This window comes from Cherax quadricarinatus, chromosome 75 (genome assembly GCF_038502225.1).
Source record: "Cherax quadricarinatus isolate ZL_2023a chromosome 75, ASM3850222v1, whole genome shotgun sequence".
NCBI lineage: Eukaryota > Metazoa > Arthropoda > Malacostraca > Decapoda > Parastacidae > Cherax > Cherax quadricarinatus.
The window spans coordinates 3,395,638-3,416,243 of NC_091366.1; the positions used below are offsets into that span (position 1 = coordinate 3,395,638).

General features: G+C 43.6%; 1 protein-coding gene across 2 annotated transcripts in view; it reads right to left on the bottom strand.

Moving 5' to 3' along the window:
* Polr2H (DNA-directed RNA polymerases I, II, and III subunit Rpb8) overlaps positions 1-20,606 on the bottom strand; it is a 543,824-nt gene that overhangs the window by 259,703 nt on the left and 263,515 nt on the right. The window contains exon 1 of one of the 2 annotated variants that reach the window (XM_070100930.1): positions 13,859-14,161. The exons of the other annotated variant lie outside the window; for it this stretch is intronic. Coding sequence (XP_069957031.1) covers positions 13,859-13,970 — 112 coding nt within the window. The 5' untranslated portion in view covers positions 13,971-14,161. Of the gene's footprint in view, positions 1-13,858; positions 14,162-20,606 lie in introns of those variants that run through there. 2 annotated transcript variants of the gene reach the window in all.

A 20,606-nucleotide genomic window follows, 5' to 3' on the forward strand; every position in this document is an offset into this window, starting at 1 on the left:
ACCTCACCACAGGCCAGAAATGAACAAACAAAGGTAAGGATAGATGAAGGAACTTTGCAAAACAAAATATAGCCAAGAGAAAGATAAAAAAAAATCCTTCATTTAACTTTGCAAAAACTAAACAAAACGCCGAAGACAAAATACAAAGAATAACGAAGGAGAGAGAGAGGAGCAGGATTCCAAAAGACAAGATGACGTGATGGCAACTTAAAACATCCGACGGAGAAGTGGAAACACAACTGCTGGATGCTGAGAAGAGAGAGATCAACAAAACATAATGGAAGGTGAGTCTGTGTTTGTTTTAAGGAGGCAGAAGTATGCTGTCTGTGCAGCATTAATAATAATAAAGGAAAATGTAAGCATGGCTTCAATATCTTGAAAAAAGGTGACAAGTAAAGCCCTTGAAACTATAGGGCAGTCTCCTTGACAGGTGTGGTTGTCAAGGTACTGCAACACTGCATGATAACCACACAATAAGGTCACAACAGAACATAACCACACAATAAGGTCACAACACTGCATGATAACCACACAATAAGGTCACAACACTGCATAACCACACAATAGGGTCACAACAGAACATAACCACACAATAAGGTCACAACAGAACATAACCACACAATAAGGTCACAACACTGCATGATAACCACACAATAAGGTCACAACACTGCATGATAACCACACAATAAGGTCACAACACTGCATGATAAACTATAGGGCAGTCTCCTTGACAGGTGTGGTTGTCAAGTTACTGCAACACTGCATGATAAACTACAGGGCAGTCTCCTTGACAGGTGTGGTTGTCAAGGTACTGCAACACTGCATGATAAACTATAGGGCAGTCTCCTTGACAGGTATGGTTGTCAAGGTACTGCAACACTGCATGATAAACTATAGGGCAGTCTCCTTGACAGGTGTGGTTGTCAAGGTACTGCAACACTGCATGATAACCACACAATAAGGTCACAACAGAACATATCCACACAAGGTCACAACAGAACATGATAACCACACAATAAGGTCACAACAGAACATGATAACCACACAATAAGGTCACAACAGAACATGATAACCACACAATAAGGTCAAAACAGAACATGATAACCACACGATAAGGTCACAACAGAACATGATAACCACACAATAAGGTCACAACAGAACATGATAACCACACAATAAGGTCACAACAGAACATGATAACCACACAATAAGGTCACAACAGAACATAACCACACAATAAGGTCACAACAGAACATGACAACCACACAATAAGGTCACAACAGAACATGATAAACACACAATAAGGTCACAACAGAACATAACCACACAATAGGGTCACAACAGAACATAACCACACAATAAGATCACAACAGAACATAACCACACAAGGTCACAACAGAACATGATAACCACACAATAAGGTCACAACAGAACATGATAACCACACAATAAGGTCACAACAGAACATAACCACACAATAAGGTCACAACAGAACATGATAACCACACATTAAGGTCACAACAGAACACGATAACCACACAATAAGGTCACAACAGAACATGATAACCACACAATAAGGTCACAACAGAACATGATAACCACACAATAAGGTCACAACAGAACACGATAACCACACAATAAGGTCACAACAGAACACGATAACCACACAATAAGGTCACAACAGAACATGATAGCCACACAAGTCACAACAGAACATGATAACCACACAATAAGGTCACAACAGAACATAACCACACAATAAGGTCACAACAGAACATGATAACCACACAATAAGGTCACAACAGAACATGATAACCACACAATAAGGTCACAACAGAACATGATAACCACACAATAAGGTCACAACAGAACATAACCACACAATAAGGTCACAACAGAACATGACAACCACACAATAAGGTCACAACAGAACATGATAACCACACAATAAGGTCACAACAGAACATAACCACACAATAAGGTCACAACAGAACATGATAACCACACAATAAGGTCACAACAGAACATGATAACCACACAATAAGGTCACAACAGAACATGATAACCACACAATAAGGTCACAACAGAACATGATAACCACACAATAAGGTCACAACAGAACATAACCACACAATAAGGTCACAACAGAACATAACCACACAATAAGGTCACAACAGAACATGATAACCACACAAGGTCACAACAGAACATGATAACCACACAATAAGGTCACAACAGAACATGATAACCACACAATAAGGTCACAACAGAACATGATATCCACACAATAAGGTCACAACAGAACATGATAACCACACAAGGTCACAACAGAACATGATAACCACACAATAAGGTCACAACAGAACATGATAACCACACAATAAGGTCACAACAGAACATGATAACCACACAATAAAGTCACAACAGAACATGATAACCACACAATAAGGTCACAACAGAACATAACCACACAATAAGGTCACAACAGAACATAACCACACAATAAGGTCACAACAGAACATAACCACACAATAAGGTCACAACAGAACATAACCACACAATAAGGTCACAACAGAACATAACCACACAAGGTCACAACAGAACATTATAACCACACAATAAGGTCACAACAGAACATGATAACCACACAATAAGGCCACAACAGAACATGATAACCACACAATAAGGTAACAACAGAACATGATAACCACACAATAAAGTCACAACAGAACATGATAACCACACAATAAGGTCACAACAGAACATGATATCCACACAATAAGGTCACAACAGAACATGATAACCACACAAGGTCACAACAGAACATGATAACCACACAATAAGGTCACAACAGAACATGATAACCTCACAATAAGGTCACAACAGAACATAACCACACAAGGTCACAACAGAACATAACCACACAATAAGGTCACAACAGAACATGATAACCACACAATAAGGTCACAACAGAACATGATAACAACACAATAAGGTCACAACAGAACATGATAACCACACAATAAGGTCACAACAGAACATGATAACCACACAATAAGGTCACAACAGAACATAACCACACAATAAGGTCACAACAGAACATAACCACACAAGGTCACAACAGAACATGATAACCACACAATAAGGTCACAACAGAACATGATAACCACACAATGTCACAACAGAACATAACCACACAATAAGGTCACAACAGAACATAACCACACAAGGTCACAACAGAACATGATAACCACACAATAAGGTCACAACAGAACATGATAACCACACAATAAGGTCACAACAGAACATAACCACACAATAAGGTCACAACAGAACATGATAACCACACAATAAGGTCACAACAGAACATGATAACCACACAATAAGATCACAACAGAACATGATAACCACACATTAAGGTCACAACAGAACACGATAACCACAAAATAAGGTCACAACAGAACATGATAGCCACACAAGTCACAACAGAACAAGATAACCACACAATAAGGTCACAACAGAACATAACCACACAATAAGGTCACAACAGAACATAACCACACAATAAGGTCACAACAGAACATGATAACCACACAATAAGGTCACAACAGAACATGATAACCACGCAATTAGGTCACAACAGAACATGATAACCACACAATTAGGTCACAACAGAACATGATAACCACACTAAGGTCACAACAGAACATGATAACCACACAATAAGGTCACAACAGAACATGATAACCACACAATAAGGTCACAACAGAACATGATAACCACACAATAAGGTCACAACAGAACATGATAACCACACAATAAGGTCACAACAGAACATGATAACCACACAATAAGGTCACAACAGAACACGATAACCACACAATAAGGTCACACCAGAACATGACAACCACACAATAAGGTCACAACAGAACATGATAACCACACAATAAGGTGACAACAGAACATGACAACCACACAATAAGGTCACAACAGAACATAACCATAAAGGTCACAACAGTTCACGACGACCGGATACAGAATATATCTTAGAACCAGCAACAGTGATAACAGTGATAACAAGAAGACAGTTGTTAGCAAGAAAAAACATTTGAAGGAAAACTGGGGCATATTTTTCCAGTGTAGCTAACCACTGTATAATAGTAAGTGACTGACCACTGTATAATAGTAAGTGGCTGACACTGAATAATAGTAAGTGGCTGACACTGTATAATAGTAAGTAGCTGACCACTGTATAATAGTAAGTGACTGACCACTGTATAACAGTAAGTGACTGACCACTGTATAATAGTAAGTGGCTGACACTGTATAATAGTAAGTGGCTGACACTATAATAGTAAGTGGCTGACCACTGTATAATAGTAAGTGACTGACCACTGTATAATAGTAAGTGACTGACCACTGTATAATAGTAAGTGGCTGACCACTGTATAATAGTGACTGACCACTGTATAATAGTAAGTGACTGACTCTGTATAATAGTAAGTGACTGACCACTGTATAATAGTAAGTGGCTGACACTGTATAATAGTGGCTGACCACTATATAATAGTGACTGACCACTGTATAATAGTGACTGACCACTGTATAATAGTGACTGACCACTGTATAATAGTAAGTGACTGACACTGTATAATAGTAAGTGACTGACCACTGTATAATAGTAAGTGGCTGACACTGTATAATAGTGACTGACCACTGTATAATAGTAAGTGGTTGACCACTGTATAATAGTAAGTGACTGACACTGTATAATAGTGACTGACCACTGTATAATAGTAAGTGACTGACCACTGTATAATAGTAAGTGACTGACCACTGTATAATAGTAAGTGACTGACCACTGTATAATAGTGACTGACCACTGTATAATAGTAAGTGACTGACCACTGTATAATAGTAAGTGACTGACACTGTATAATAGTAAGTGACTGACCACTGTATAATAGTAAGTGACTGACCACTGTATAATAGTAAGTGACTGACCACTGTATAATAGTAAGTGACTGACCACTGTATAATAGTAAGTGACTGACCACTGTATAATAGTAAGTGACTGACCACTGTATAATAGTAAGTGACTGACCACTGTATAATAGTAAGTGACTGACCACTGTATAATAGTAAGTGGCTGACCACTGTATAATAGTAAGTGACTGACCACTGTATAATAGTAAGTGGCTCACACTGTATAATAGTAAGTGGCTGACCACTGTATAATAGTGACTGACACTGTATAATAGTGACTGACCACTGTATAATAGTAAGTGGCTGACACTGTATAATAGTAAGTGGCTGACCACTGTATAATAGTGACTGACACTGTATAATAGTAAGTGACCACTGAATAATACTAAGTGGCTGACACTGTATAATAGTAAGTGGCTGACACTGTATAATAGTAAGTAGCTGACCACTGTATAATAGTGACTAACCACTGTATAATAGTAAGTGACTAACCACTGTACAATAGTAAGTGGCTGACCACTGTATAATAGTGACTGACCACTGTATAATAGTGACTGACCACTGTATAATAGTAAGTGGCTGACCACTGTATAATAGTGAATGACCACTGTATAATGGTAAGTGGCTGACCACTGTATAATAGTGACTGACCACTGTATAATAGTGACTGACCACTGTATAATAGTAAGTGACTGACCACTGTATAATAGTGACTGACCACTGTATAATAGTAAGTGACTGACCACTGTATAATAGTAAGTGACTGACCACTGTATAATAGTAAGTGACTGACCACTGTATAATAGTGACTGACCACTGTATAATAGTGACTGACCACTGTATAATAGTGACTGACCACTGTATAATAGTGACTGACCACTGTATAATAGTAAGTGACTGACACTGTATAATAGTGACTGACCACTGTATAATAGTAAGTGACTGACCACTGTATAATAGTGACTGACCACTGTATAATAGTAAGTGACTGACCACTGTATAATAGTAAGTGACTGACCACTGTATAATAGTAAGTGACTGACCACTGTATAATAGTAAGTGACTGACCACTGTATAATAGTAAGTGACTGACCACTGTATAATAGTAAGTGACTGACCACTGTATAATAGTGACTGACCACTGTATAACAGTAAGTGACTGACACTGTATAATAGTGACTGACCACTGTATAACAGTGACTGACCACTGTATAATAGTGACTGACCACTGTATAATAGTGACTGACCACTGTATAATAGTGACTGACCACTGTATAATAGTGACTGACCACTGTATAATAGTGACTGACCACTGTATAATAGTAAGTGGCTGACACTGTATAATAGTAAGTGACTGACCATTGTATAATAGAGACTGACCACTATAATAGTGACTGACCACTGTATAATAGTGGCTGACCACTGTATAATAGTGGCTGACCACTGTATAATAGTGGCTGACCACTGTATAACAGTGGCTGACCACTGTATAATAGTGACTGACCACTGTATAATAGTGATTGACCACTGTATAATAGTGACTGACCACTGTATAATAGTAAGTGACTGACACTTTATAATAGTAAGTGGCTGACCACTGTATAATAGTGGCTGACCACTGTATAATAGTGACTGACCACTGTATAATAGTGACTGACACTGTATAATAGTAAGTGACAGACCACTGTATAATAGTAAGAGGCTGACACTGTATAATAGTGACTGACCACTGTATAATAGTAAGTGACTGACCACTGTATAATAGTAAGTGGCTGACACTGTATAATAGTAAGTAGCTGACCACCGTATAATAGTAAGTGACTGACCACTGTAAAATAGTAAGTGGCTGACCACTGTATAATAGTGACTGACACTGTATAATAGTAAGCGACTGACCACTGTATAATAATGACTGACCACTGTATAATAGTAAGTGTCTGACACTGTATAATAGTAAGTGGCTGACACTGAATAATAGTGACTGACCACTGTATAACAGTAAGTGACTGACCACTGTATAATAGTAAGTGACCACTGAATAATAGTAAGTGGCTGACACTGAATAATAGTGACTGACCACTGTATAACAGTAAGTGACTGACCACTGTATAATAATGACTGACCACTGTATAATAGTAAGTGGCTGACACTGTATAATAGTAAGTAGCTGACCACTGTATAATAGTGACTGACCATTGTATAATAGTGACTGACACTGTATAATAGTGACTAACCACTGTATAATAGTAAGTGGCTGACCACTGTATAATAGTGACTGACCATTGTATAATAGTGACTGACACTGTATAATAGTGACTAACCACTGTATAATAGTAAGTGGCTGACACTGTATAATAGTGGCTGACCACTGTATAATAGTGACTGACCACTGTATAATAGTGACTGACCACTGTATAATAGTGACTGACACTGTATAATAGTGACTGACACTGTATAATAGTGACTGACACTGTATAATAGTGACTGACACTGTATAATAGTAAGTGACAGACCACTGTATAATAGTGACTGGCACTGTATAATAGTAAGTGGCTGACACTGCATAATAGTGACTGACCACTGTATAATACTAAGTGGTTGACCACTGTATAATAGTGACTGACACTGTATAATAGTGACTGACCACTGTATAATAGTAAGTGACTGACCACTGTATAATAGTGACTGACACTGTATAATAGTAAGTGGCTGACACTGTATAATAGTAAGTAGCTGACCACTGTATAATAGTAAGTGGCTGACCACTGTATAATAGTGACTGACCACTGTATAATAATGACTGACCACTGTATAATAGTAAGTGGCTGACACTGTATAATAGTAAGTGGCTGACACTGTATAATAGTAAGTGGCTGACACTGAATAATAGTGACTGACCACTGTATAATAGTGACTGACCATTGTATAATAGTGACTGACACTGTATAATAGTAAGTGACCACTGAATAATACTAAGTGGCTGACACTGTATAATAGTAAGTGGCTGACACTGTATAATAGTAAGTAGCTGACCACTGTATAATAGTGACTAACCACTGTATAATAGTAAGTGGCTGACCACTGTATAATAGTGAATGACCACTGTATAATGGTAAGTGGCTGACCACTGTATAATAGTGACTGACCACTGTATAATAGTGGCTGACGACTGTATAATAGTGACTGACACTGTATAATAGTAAGTGGCTGACACTGTATAATAGTGACTGACCACTGTATAATAGTGACTGACCACTGTATAATAGTAAGTGACTGACCACTGTATAATAGTAAGTGGTTGACACTGTATAATAGCAAGTAGCTGACCACTGTATAATAGTAACTAACCACTGTATAATAGTAAGTGGCTGACACTGTATAATATTAAGTGGCTGACCACTTTATAATAGTAAGTGGCTGACCACTGTATAATAGTGACTGACCACTGTATAATAGTAAGTGGCTGACACTGTATAACAGTGACTGACACTGTATAATGGTAAGTGGCTGACCACTGTATAATAGTGAATGACCACTGTAATAGCAAGTGGTTGACACTGTATAATAGCGACTGACCACTGTATAATAGTGTCTGACCACTGTATAATAATAAGTGGCTGACACTGTATAATAGTGACTCACCACTGTATAATAGTGACTGACCACTGTATAATAGTATGTGGCTGACACTGTATAATAGTGATTCACCACTGTATAATAGTGACTGACCACTGTATAATAGTGGCTGACCACTGTATAATAGTAAGTGGCTGACCACTGTATAATAGTGACTGACCACTGTATAATAGTGACAGACCACTGTATAATAGTGACTGACCACTGTATAATAGTGGATGACCACTGTATAATAATGTGACACTGTATAATAGTAAGTGGCTGACCACTGTATAATAGTGACTGACCACTGTATAATGGTAAGTGGCTGACACTGCATAATAGTGACTGACCACTGTACAATAGTGACTGACCACTGTATAATAGTAAGTGGCTGACACTGTATAATAGTAAGTGACTGACACTGTATAATAGTAAGTGGCTGACACTGTATAATAGTAAGTGGCTGACACTGTATAATAGTAAGTGGCTGACACTGTATAATAGTGACTGACCACTGTATAATAATAAGTGGCTGCCACTGTATAATAGTGACTGACCACTGTATAATAGTGACTGACCACTGTATAATAGTAAGTAGCTGACCACTGTATAATAGAAAGTGACTGACCACTGTATAATAGTAAGTGACTGACCACTGTATAATAGTAAGTAGCTGACCACTGTATAATAGTAAGTAGCTGACCACTGTATAAAAGTGGCTGACCACTGTATAATAGTAAGTGGCTGTCCACTGTATAATAGTAAGTGGCTGACCACTGTATAATAGTGACTGACCACTGTATAATAGTGGCTGACCACTTTATAATAGTAAGTGACTGACCACTGTATAATAGTAAGTGGCTGACACTGTATAATAGTAAATAACTGACCACTGTATAATAGTAAGTGACTAACCACTGTATAATAATAAGTGGCTGACACTGTATAATAGTAAGTGACTGACCACTGTATAATAGTGACGGACACTGTATAATAGTGACACACTGTATAATAGTAAGTGACTGACCACTGTTTAATAGTAAGTGGCTGACACTGTATAATAGTAAGTGGCTGACACTGTATAATAGCGACTGACCACTGTATAATAGTGTCTGACCACTGTATAATAATAAGTGGCTGACACTGTATAATAGTGACTGACAACTGTATAATAGTAAGTCGCTGACACTGTATAATAGTAAGTGGCTGACACGGTATAATAGTAAATAACTGACCACTGTATAATAGTGACTAACCACTGTATAATAGTAAGTGACTAACCACTGTATAATAGTAAGTGGCTGACACTGTATAATAGTAAGTGGCTGACACTGTATAATAGTAAGTGACTGACCACTGTATAATAGTAAGTGGCTGACACTGTATAATAGTGACTGACCACTGTATAATAGTAAGTGACTGACCACTGTATAATAGTGACTGACCACTGTATAATAGTAAGTGACTGACCACTGTATAATAGTAAGTGACTGACCACTGTACAATAGTGACTGACCACTGTATAATAGTAAGTGACTGACCACTGTATAATAGTAAGTGACTGACACTGTATAATAGTGACTGACCACTGTACAATAGTAAGTGACTTACCACTGTATAATAGTAAGTGACTGACCACTGTATAATAGTGACTGACCACTGTATAATAGTAAGTGACTGACCACTGTATAATAGTGACTGACCACTGTATAATAGTAAGTGACTGACCACTGTATAATAGTGAGTGACTGACCACTGTATAATAGTAAGTGGCTGACACTGTATAACAGTAAGTGGCTGACACTGTATAAGTGACTGACCACTGTATAATAGTAAGTGGCTGACACTGTATAATAGTAAATAACTGACCACTGTATAATAGTAAGTGGCACACACACTGTACACACCACACACACGTACACGCGCACACACACGTACACACACACACACGGACACACACACACACGTACACACACACACACACACACACGAACACACACACACACGTACACACACACACACGGACACACACACACGTACACACACACACACGTACACACACACACACGTACACACACACGTACACACACACACACACACACACACGCACACACACACGTACACACACACACACACGTACACGCGCGAGCACACACACACACACACACACACACACACGTACACGCGCACGCACACACACACACGTACACGCGCACGCACACACATACACACACACACACACACACACACACACACACACGCGCGAGCACACACACACACACACACACACACACACACACACACACACACACACACACACGTACACGCGGGAGCACACACACAAACACACACACACACACACACACACACACACACACACGTACACGCGGGAGCACACACACAAACACACACACACACACACACACACACACACACGTACACGCGCGAGCACACACGTACACACACACACACACACACACACGTACACACACACACACACACACACACACACACACGTACACGCGCACGCACAGACACACACACACACACACACGTACACGCGCGAGCACACACACACACACACACACACACATACGTACACGCGCGAGCACACACACACACACACACACACACACACTCACACACACACACACACACACACACATACGTACACGCGCGAGCACACACACACACACACACACACACACACACACACACACATCACACACACACACACACAAACACACACAACACACACACACACACAAACACACACAACATACACACAACATACACACACACACACACACACACACACACGTACACGCGCGAGCACACACACACACACACACACACACACACACACACACACACACACACACACACACACACACACACACACACACACACACACACACACACACACACACACACACACACACACACACACACACACACACACGTACACGCGCGAGCACACACACACACACACACACACACACACACACACACACACACACACACACACACACACACAAAGGGGTCGGTCCTAGGACCAGTGCTATTTCTGGTATATGTGAACATGATGGAAGGGTTAGACTCAGAAGTGTCCCTGTTCGCAGATGATGTGAAGTTAATGAGGAGAATTAAATCAGATGAGGATCAGGCAGGACTTCAAAGAGACCTGGACAGACTGGACACCTGGTCCAGCAACTGTCTTCTTGAATTTAACTCCGCCAAATGCAAAGTCATGAAGATCGGAGAAGGGCAAGGAAGACTGCAGACGGAGTATAGGCTAGGCGGCTCAAGACTGCAAACCTCGCTCAAGGAGAAAGATCTTGGGGTGACCATAACACCGAGCATGTCTTCGGAGGCACACATCAATCAGATAACTGCTGCAGCATATGGGCGCCTGGCAAACCTGAGAACAGCATTCCGATACCTTAGTACGGAATCGTTCAAGACACTGTACACTGTGTATATCAGGCCCATACTGGAGTATGCAGCATCTTTTTGGAACCCACACCTGGTCAAACACGTTAAGAAATTAGACAAAGTGCAAAAGTTTGCAACAAGGTTATTTCCGGAGCTCAGGGGAATGTCCTATGAAGAAAGGTTAAGGGAAATCGGCCTGACGACACTGGAGGACAGGAAGGTCAAGAGAGACATGATAACGACATGCAAAATACTGCGAGGAATGGATAAGGTGGACAGAGACAGGATGTTCCAGAGGTCACAATTGGAAACAAGAGGTCACAATTGGAAACTGAAGACTCAGATGAGTCAAAGGGATGTTAGGAAGTATTTCTTTAGTCACAGAGTAGTTAGGAAGTGGAATAGTCCGGCAAACGATGTAGTGGAGGCAGGATCCATACATAGCTTTAAGCAGAGGTATGATAAAGCTCATGGTTCAGGGAGTGACCTAGTAGCGGCCAGTGAAGAGGCGGGGCCAGGAGCTTGGACTTGACCCCTGCAACCACAACTAGGTGAGTACACACACACACACACACACACACACACACACACACACACACACACACACACACACACACACACACACACACACACACACACACACTTGACATCAGTAAGTTACCACTTACCTCAAGGTGGTGCAAGTGGTGGAAGGTCGATTACTAAGAGGGAGGGAGGAGGGGGGGGGGGTCCTTCACCCCTTTCCCAACCACCTCTATGCTGCAGTGGGGCCGCAGTGGTGGTGGTGGTGGTGGTGGGGGGCGCCCGCCCTTCCTTACGTCTAATACGTCACTGTATTTCCCGTCTTCCTGTTCCAACTCAAATCCAACCCCTCCCACTCACGTACAAGTCCCAAGTCCCACTCAAATATAACGTTACGGTCAGACATGGATCAGTGGTACCCAGGGAACAAGCTCTGGGTAACACTATGTATGTATGGGATGAAAATGTGTGTGTGTGTGTGTGTGTGTGTGTGTGTGTGTGTGTGTGTGTGTGTGTGTGTGTGTGTGTGTGTGTGTGTGTGTGTGTGTGTGTGTGTTGTCTTTACTGTGAAACGTTCACCTGTAGAGTATACTTCTTCAGTCAGATATGTAGGAGAGAGTAGAAGCAGTGGAGGTGTCCAGACTGGGTGGTCAGTCCCTTAGTTTTGAAGTCTTAGCTTCAAGGTGGTCAGTTCCTCAGTCAGGAGATAAGTTAGCTCCATTGTTCCAGTGTCTGGAACACAGTTCCAGTGTCTGGAACACAGTTCCAGTGTATGGAACACAGTTTCAGTGTGTGGAACTCTTCCAGTGTGTGGAACACCGTTCTGGCGTATGTGGAACACTATTCCAGTGTGTGGAACACTGTTCCAAAACTATTCTCCAGGGTGAGGGACTGACCACCTCAAAACAACGTCATCAAGGCTGAGTGACTGTTTATATGGTCAGCCCATCTCTACTACTGCTGTCACCTCTGTATTTGACTGAAGACGTCCCTACTGTGTAGACTAAACGTCTACTGGAGCAGCTTTTCACTGTCAGTGCTAGAAACGTGGGCGGTGTGGGCGTGGTCTTTTATGGCCAGGCTGCGATAGGCCATTACTACTACTACGACAGTACTAGTATTGCTACGACACTACTATTACTAGTACTACGACAGCACTATCATCACTACGACACTACTACTACTACTATAGCTAATACGACTGCTACAAAAACTACAACTATTACTACTACAACTACTACTCCTGGAGTGTTGTCCTCCACATTCCAGTAAGTACTGGACCAGTGTCCTGACGCACCTTCCCCTGGATGCTCACAACAGCCAGCTGGAACACAGGTGTCTACTGTCACTGCTAGGTAAACAGGGGTAGTTGTTGCTTTGCAGAGCTGCAGTGCCAACTCTAGAAACATGTGGTGGTGGGTGGTGGATGGTGGTAGTAGTGGTGGTGGTAGAGGACAATAACAGAGGGAGCCATGAGTTCCAGGCGCATGTCACGCCATGAGCTGTTGTCGGCCGGCGCATTTGTGGTTCTCGCTGGCTTCTGGTAATCTGGGGAGGGGGGGGGCGCCCTCCCCACCCCTGGTCCCTCTTGAAGGGGCCCTAACCACCCCTGGTCCCTCCAGAAGGGGCCCTAACCACCCCTGGTCCCTCGTGAAGGGGCCCTAACCACCCCCGGTCCCTCCTGAAGGGGCCCTAACCACTCCTGGTCCCTCGTGAAGGGGCCCTAACCACCCCTGGTCCCTCCTGAAGGGGCCCTAACACCCCTGGTCCCTCGTGAAGGGGACCTAACCACCCCTGGTCCCTCCTGAAGGGTCCCTAACCACCGCTGGTCCCTCATGCAGGGGCCCCAACCCCCCGTGTCCCCACCACATGTCCCCTTCCTGGGGAGGGACAATAAAGGGATAAATGCCCCCTGTCCCTAATATTTACACACTTCCCAGCTCCTTAGGGGGAAATTCCAGTCATTAACTCACCAGAATTACCTCTCATTTCCCACGACCCATGCGGGTTGAGCGCTTGCCCAGGTGCCTCTGCCCACTGTGCAAGGGACTGCCAGTCTCCAGGAACAACACTGGCACTGTTGGTCAGTGCAGTGAGTATACACTGCCAGGTGAGTTACAGTATATCACAGGCACTTGTTGATAGATACCTGACCTGTTATTGTGTCACAGGCACTTGTTAACAGATACCTGACCTGTTATTGTGTCACAGGCACTTGTTAACAGATACCTGACCTGTTATTGTGTCACAGGCACTTGTTAACAGATACCTGACCTATTATGTCACAGGCACCTGCCGATAGACACCTGACCTGTGTGTGTGCACTTATGCCACCCAGGTAAGCCTATAAGACACTCATACCACCCAGGTAGGCCTATAAGACACCCAGGTAGGTTTATAAGACACTCATACCACCCAGGTAGGCCTATAAGACACCCAGGTACGTTTATAAGACACTCATACCACCCAGGTAGGCCTATAAGACTCTTGCCACCCCAGGTAGGCCTATAAGATACACCCAGGTAGGTCTATAAGACATGCCACCCAGGTAGGTCTATAAGACACTCATGCCATTCAGGTAGGTCTATAACACACCCAGGTAGGCCTATAACACCCAGGTAGGCCTATAACACCCAGGTAGGCCTATAAGACACACCACCCAGGTAGGCCTATAAAGCACTCACCACCCAGGTAGGTCTATAAAGCACTCACACCACCCAGGTAGTCCTATAAGACACTCATACCACCCAGGTAGGCCTATAAAGCACTCACACCACCCATGTAGGCCTACACTGGTTGAAGACAATGCTTACCTGGAGGTGAAGCACAGGTATGGTGCGTCACGGAGCTGCGTCACTCGTGAAGGAGTTGCGTCACCCGTGAATCACGGACAGGCATCACTCACGAAACACTGATCTACATCACGTGAATCACGGAGCTCCGTCACTCATGAATCACGGTTCTACATCACGTGAATCACGGAGCTCCGTCACTCATGAATCACGGTTCTACATCACGTGAATCACGGAGCTGCGTCACTCGTGAATCACGGATCGACATCACGTGAATCACGGAGCTGCGTCACTCGTGAATCACGGATCTACATCACGTGAATCACGGAGCTGCGTCACTCGTGAATCGCGAAGCTGCGTCACTCGTGAATCACGGAGCTGCGTCATTCATGAATCACGGAGCTGCGTCACTCGTGAATCACGGATCTACATCACGTGAATCACGGAGCTGCGTCACTCGTGAATCACGGATGTACATCACGTGAATCACGGAGCTGCGTCACTTGTGAATCACGGATCTACATCACGTGAATCACGGAGTTGCGTCACTCGTGAATCAGGGAGCTGCATCACGTGAATCACGGAGCTGCGTCACTCGTGAATCAGAGTCACATCATGTAAATCAAGGACAGGCATCATTCGTAAATCACGGACAGGCATCATGTGAATCACGGAGCTGCATCACTTGTGAATCACGGACAGGCATCACTGGTGAATCCAGGAGCTGCGTCACTGGTGAATCAAGGACCTGCGTCACTGGCGAATCACTACAAGTCATATTGTGACAGCACGGACGGAGAGTATAGTGCCGGTGTCTTGCGTCACACTGCCACGTCCGTGGGGACGTGTCCTTGAAGAACATTGCGTCACAGGTTGCAACCACACACACACACACACACACACACACAAAGACAGACATGCACACACACACACACACACACTGGGTGCCAGCAGACACGGCTGTAAGGAGGGTGTGAGCAAGGTGTGAGCACTGGGGAGAGAGTGTGGAGGAGGAGGTGTAAGCAAGGTGCTCAGAGCACCTAACACCCGCACGCTACACCTCCTGCCACGCAACTGAGGGTTTCAACCAGCGGCAGTAGATGGCGGCGGCGGCGGCGGCGGAGGTGGCGGAGGCGGCAGGAGAAAGAGAGAGAAGCCAGCATCACCTAGTGTGTGAAACATATGTACTGTGACTCGACCCCCATGTAAGTATATAGGTGAGCACATACACACACATTCCGAGGAGTGAGTACAGTGTGGTTGAGTGTGTTGGTTGTGTGTGTTGGTTGTGTGTGTTGGGTGTGTGTGTTGGTTGTGTGTGTTGGTTGTGTGTGTTGGTTGTGTGTGTGTTGGTTGTGTGTGTGTTGGTTGTGTGTGTGTTGGTTGTGTGTGTGTTGGTTGTGTGTGTGTTGGTTGTGTGTGTGTTGGTTGTGTGTGTGTTGGTTGTGTGTGTGTTGGTTGTGTGTGTGTTGGTTGTGTATGTGTTGGTTGTGTGTGTTGGTTGTGTGTGTTGGTTGTGTATGTGTTGGTTGTGTATGTGTTGGTTGTGTATGTGTTGGTTGTGTATGTGTTGGTTGTGTATGTGTTGGTTGTGTGTGTTTGTTGTGGGTGTGTGTTGGTTGCGTGTGTGTGTTGGTTGTGTGTGTGTGTGGGTTGTGTGGGTGTGTTGGTTGTGTGTGTGTGTTGGTTGTGTGTGTGTGTTGGTTGTGTGTGTTGGTTGTGTGTGTTGGTTGTGTGTGTTGGGTGTGTGTGTTGGTTGTGTGTGTTGGTTGTGTGTGTTGGTTGTGTGTGTTGGGTGTGTGTGTTGGGTGTGTGTGTTGGGTGTGTGTGTTAGTTGTGTGTGTTGGTTGTGTGTGTTGGGTGTGTGTGTTGGTTGTGTGTGTTGGTTGTGTGTGTTGGTTGTGTGTGTTGGTTGTGTGTGTTGGGTGTGTGTGTTGGTTGTGTGTGTTGGTTGTGTGTGTTGGTTGTGTGTGTTGGGTGTGTGTGTTGGGTGTGTGTGTTGGGTGTGTGTGTTGTTGTGTGTTGTGTGTGTGTGGTTGTGTTGGTTGTGTGTGTTGGTTGTGTGTGTTGTGTTGTGTTGTGTTGGTTGTGTGTGTTGGTTGTGTGTGTGTGTGTTGGTTGTGTGTGTTGGTTGTGTGTGTTGGTTGTGTGTGTGTTGGTTGTGTGTGTTGGTTGTGTGTGTTGGTTGTGTGTGTTGGTTGTGTGTGTGTTGGTTGTGTGTGTGTTGGTTGTGTATGTGTTGGTTGTGTGTGTTGGTTGTGTGTGTGTTGGTTGTGTGTGTTGGTTGTGTGTGTTGGTTGTGTGTGTTGGGTGTGTGTGTTGGTTGTGTGTGTTGGTTGTGTGTGTTGGTTGTGTGTGTTGGTTGTGTGTGTTGGTTGTGTGTGTTGGTTGTGTGTGTTGGTTGTGTGTGTTGGTTGTGTGTGTTGGTTGTGTGTGTTGGTTGTGTGTGTTGGTTGTGTGTGTTGGTTGTGTGTGTTGGTTGTGTATGTGTTGGTTGTGTGTGTTGGTTGTGTGTGTTGGTTGTGTATGTGTTGGTTGTGTATGTGTTGGTTGTGTGTGTTGGTTGTGTATGTGTTGGTTGTGTGTGTTGGTTGTGTGTGTGTTGGTTGTGTGTGTTGGTTGTGTGTGTGTTGGTTGTGTGTGTGTTGGTTGTGTGTGTGTTGGTTGTGTGTGTTGGTTGTGTGTGTTGGTTGTGTGTGTTGGTTGTGTGTGTGTTGGTTGTGTGTGTTGGTTGTGTGTGTTGGTTGTGAGTGTTGGGTGTGTGTGTGTGTGTGTGTGTGTGTGTGTGTGTGTGTGTGTGTGTGTTGGTTGTGTGTGTTGGTTGTGTGTGTTGGTTGTGTGTGTTGGGTGTGTGTGTTGGGTGTGTGTGTTGGTTGTGTGTGTTGGGTGTGTGTGTTGGTTGTGTGTGTTGGTTGTGTGTGTTGGTTGTGTGTGTTGGGTGTGTGTGTTGGTTGTGTGTGTGTGTTGGTTGTGTGTGTCGGTTGTGTGTGTTGGTTGTGTGTGTTGGTTGTGTGTGTTGGTTGTGTGTGTGTGTGTTGGTTGTGTGTGTGTTGGTTGTGTGTGTGTTGGTTGTGTGTGTGTTGGTTGTGTGTGTGTTGGTTGTGTGTGTGTTGGTTGTGTGTGTGTTGGTTGTGTGTGTTGGTTGAGTGTGTTGGGTGTGTGTTGGTTGTGTGTGTGTTGGTTGAGTGTGTTGGTTGAGTGTGTTGGTTGTGTGTGTTATTTGAGTGTGTTGGTTGAGTGTGTTGGTTGAGTGTGTTGGTTGAGTGTGTTGGGTGTGTGTGTTGGTTGTGTGTGTTGGTTGTGAGTGTTGGTTGTGAGTGTTGGTTGTGAGTGTTGGTTGTGTGTGTTGGTTGTGTGTGTTGGTTGTGAGTGTTGGTTGTGAGTGTTGGTTGTGAGTGTTGGTTGTGAGTGTTGGTTGTGTGTGATGGTTGTGTGTGATGGTTGTGTGTGATGGTTGTGTGTGATGGTTGTGTGTGATGGTTGTGTGTGATGGTTGTGTGTGATGGTTGTGTGTGATGGTTGTGTGTGATGGTTGTGTGTGATGGTTGTGTGTGATGGTTGTGTGTTGGTTGTGTTGGTTGTGTGTGTGTGTTGGTTGTGTTGATTGTGTGTGTGTGTGTGTGTTGGTTGTGTGTGTTGGTTGTGTGTGTTGGTTGTGTGTGTTGGTTGTGTGTGTTGGTTGTGTGTGTGTGTGTTGGTTGTGTGTGTTGGTTGTGTGTGTTGGTTGTGTGTGTTGGTTGTGTGTGTTGGTTGTGTGTGTGTGTGTTGGTTGTGTGTGTGTGTGTTGGTTGTGTGTGTGTGTGTTGGTTGTGTGTGTTGGTTGTGTGTGTTGGTTGTGTGTGTTGGTTGTGTGTGTGTGTTGGTTGTGTGTGTGTGTGTTGGTTGTGTGTGTGTGTGTGTTGGTTGTGTGTGTTGGTTGTGTGTGTGTGTGTGTGTGTGTTGGTTGTGTGTGTTGGTTGTGTGTGTTGGTTGTGTGTGTGTGTGTGTGTGTTGGTTGTGTGTGTTGGTTGTGTGTGTGTTGGTTGTGTGTGTGTTGGTTGTGTATGTGTTGGTTGTGTGTGTGTTGGTTGTGTATGTGTTGGTTGTGTGTGTGTTGGTTGTGTGTGTGTTGGTTGTGTGTGTGTGTTGGTTGTGTGTGTGTGTTGGTTGTGTGTGTGTTGGTTGTGTGTGTGTTGGTTGTGTGTGTGTTGGTTGTGTGTGTGTTGGTTGTGTGTGTGTTGGTTGTGTGTGTGTTGGTTGTGTGTGTGTTGGTTGTGTGTGTGTTGGTTGTGTGTGTGTTGGTTGTGTGTGTGTTGGTTGTGTGTGTGTTGGTTGAGTGTGTGTTGGTTGAGTGTGTGTTGGTTGAGTGTGTTGGTTGAGTGTGTTGGTTGAGTGTGTTGGTTGAGTGTGTTGGTTGTGTGTGTTGGTTGAGTGTGTTGGTTGTGTGTGTGTTGGTTGAGTGTGTTGGTTGTGTGTGTGTTGGTTGAGTGTGTTGGTTGTGTGTGTGTTGGTTGAGTGTATTGTTTGTGTGTGTTGGTTGAGTGTGTTGGTCGAGTGTGTTGGTTGAGTGTGTTGGTTGAGTGTGTTGGTTGTGTGTGTTGGTTGAGTGTGTTGGTTGAGTGTGTTGGTTGTGTGTGTTGGTTGTGTGCGTTGGTTGAGTGTGTTGGTTGTGTGTGTTGGTTGTGTGTGTTGGTTGTGTGTGTTGGTTGTGTGTGTGTTGGTTGTGTGTGTGTGTTGGTTGTGTGTGTTGGTTGTGTGTGTTGGTTGAGTGTGTTGGTTGTGTGTGTTGGTTGAGTGTGTTGGTTGAGTGTGTTGGTTGAGTGTGTTGGTTGAGTGTGTTGGTTGAGTGTGTTGGTTGTGTGTGTTGTGTGTGTTGATTGTGTTGGTTGGTTGTGTTGGTTGAGTGTGTTGGTTGAGTGTGTTGGTTGTGTGTGTTGTTGTGTGTGTTGGTTGAGTGTGTTGATTGTGTTGGTTGTGTGTGTTGGTTGAGTGTGCTGGTTGAGTGTGTTGATTGTGTTGGTTGTGTGTGTTGGTTGTGTGTGTTGGTTGAGTGTGTTGGCTGAGTGTGTTGGTTGAGCGTGTTGGTTGAGTGTGCTGATTGTGTTGGTTGTGTTGATTGTGTTGGTTGAGTGTGTTGGTTCAGTGTGTTGGTTGGTTGTGTTGGTTGAGTGTGTTGGTTAAGGGGTCGATGTGTTTGAGGTGTGCCACGCCCCTAACCAGCCTGTCATGCACTACTACCAACACATCCACCAATACTACCAACACATCCACCAA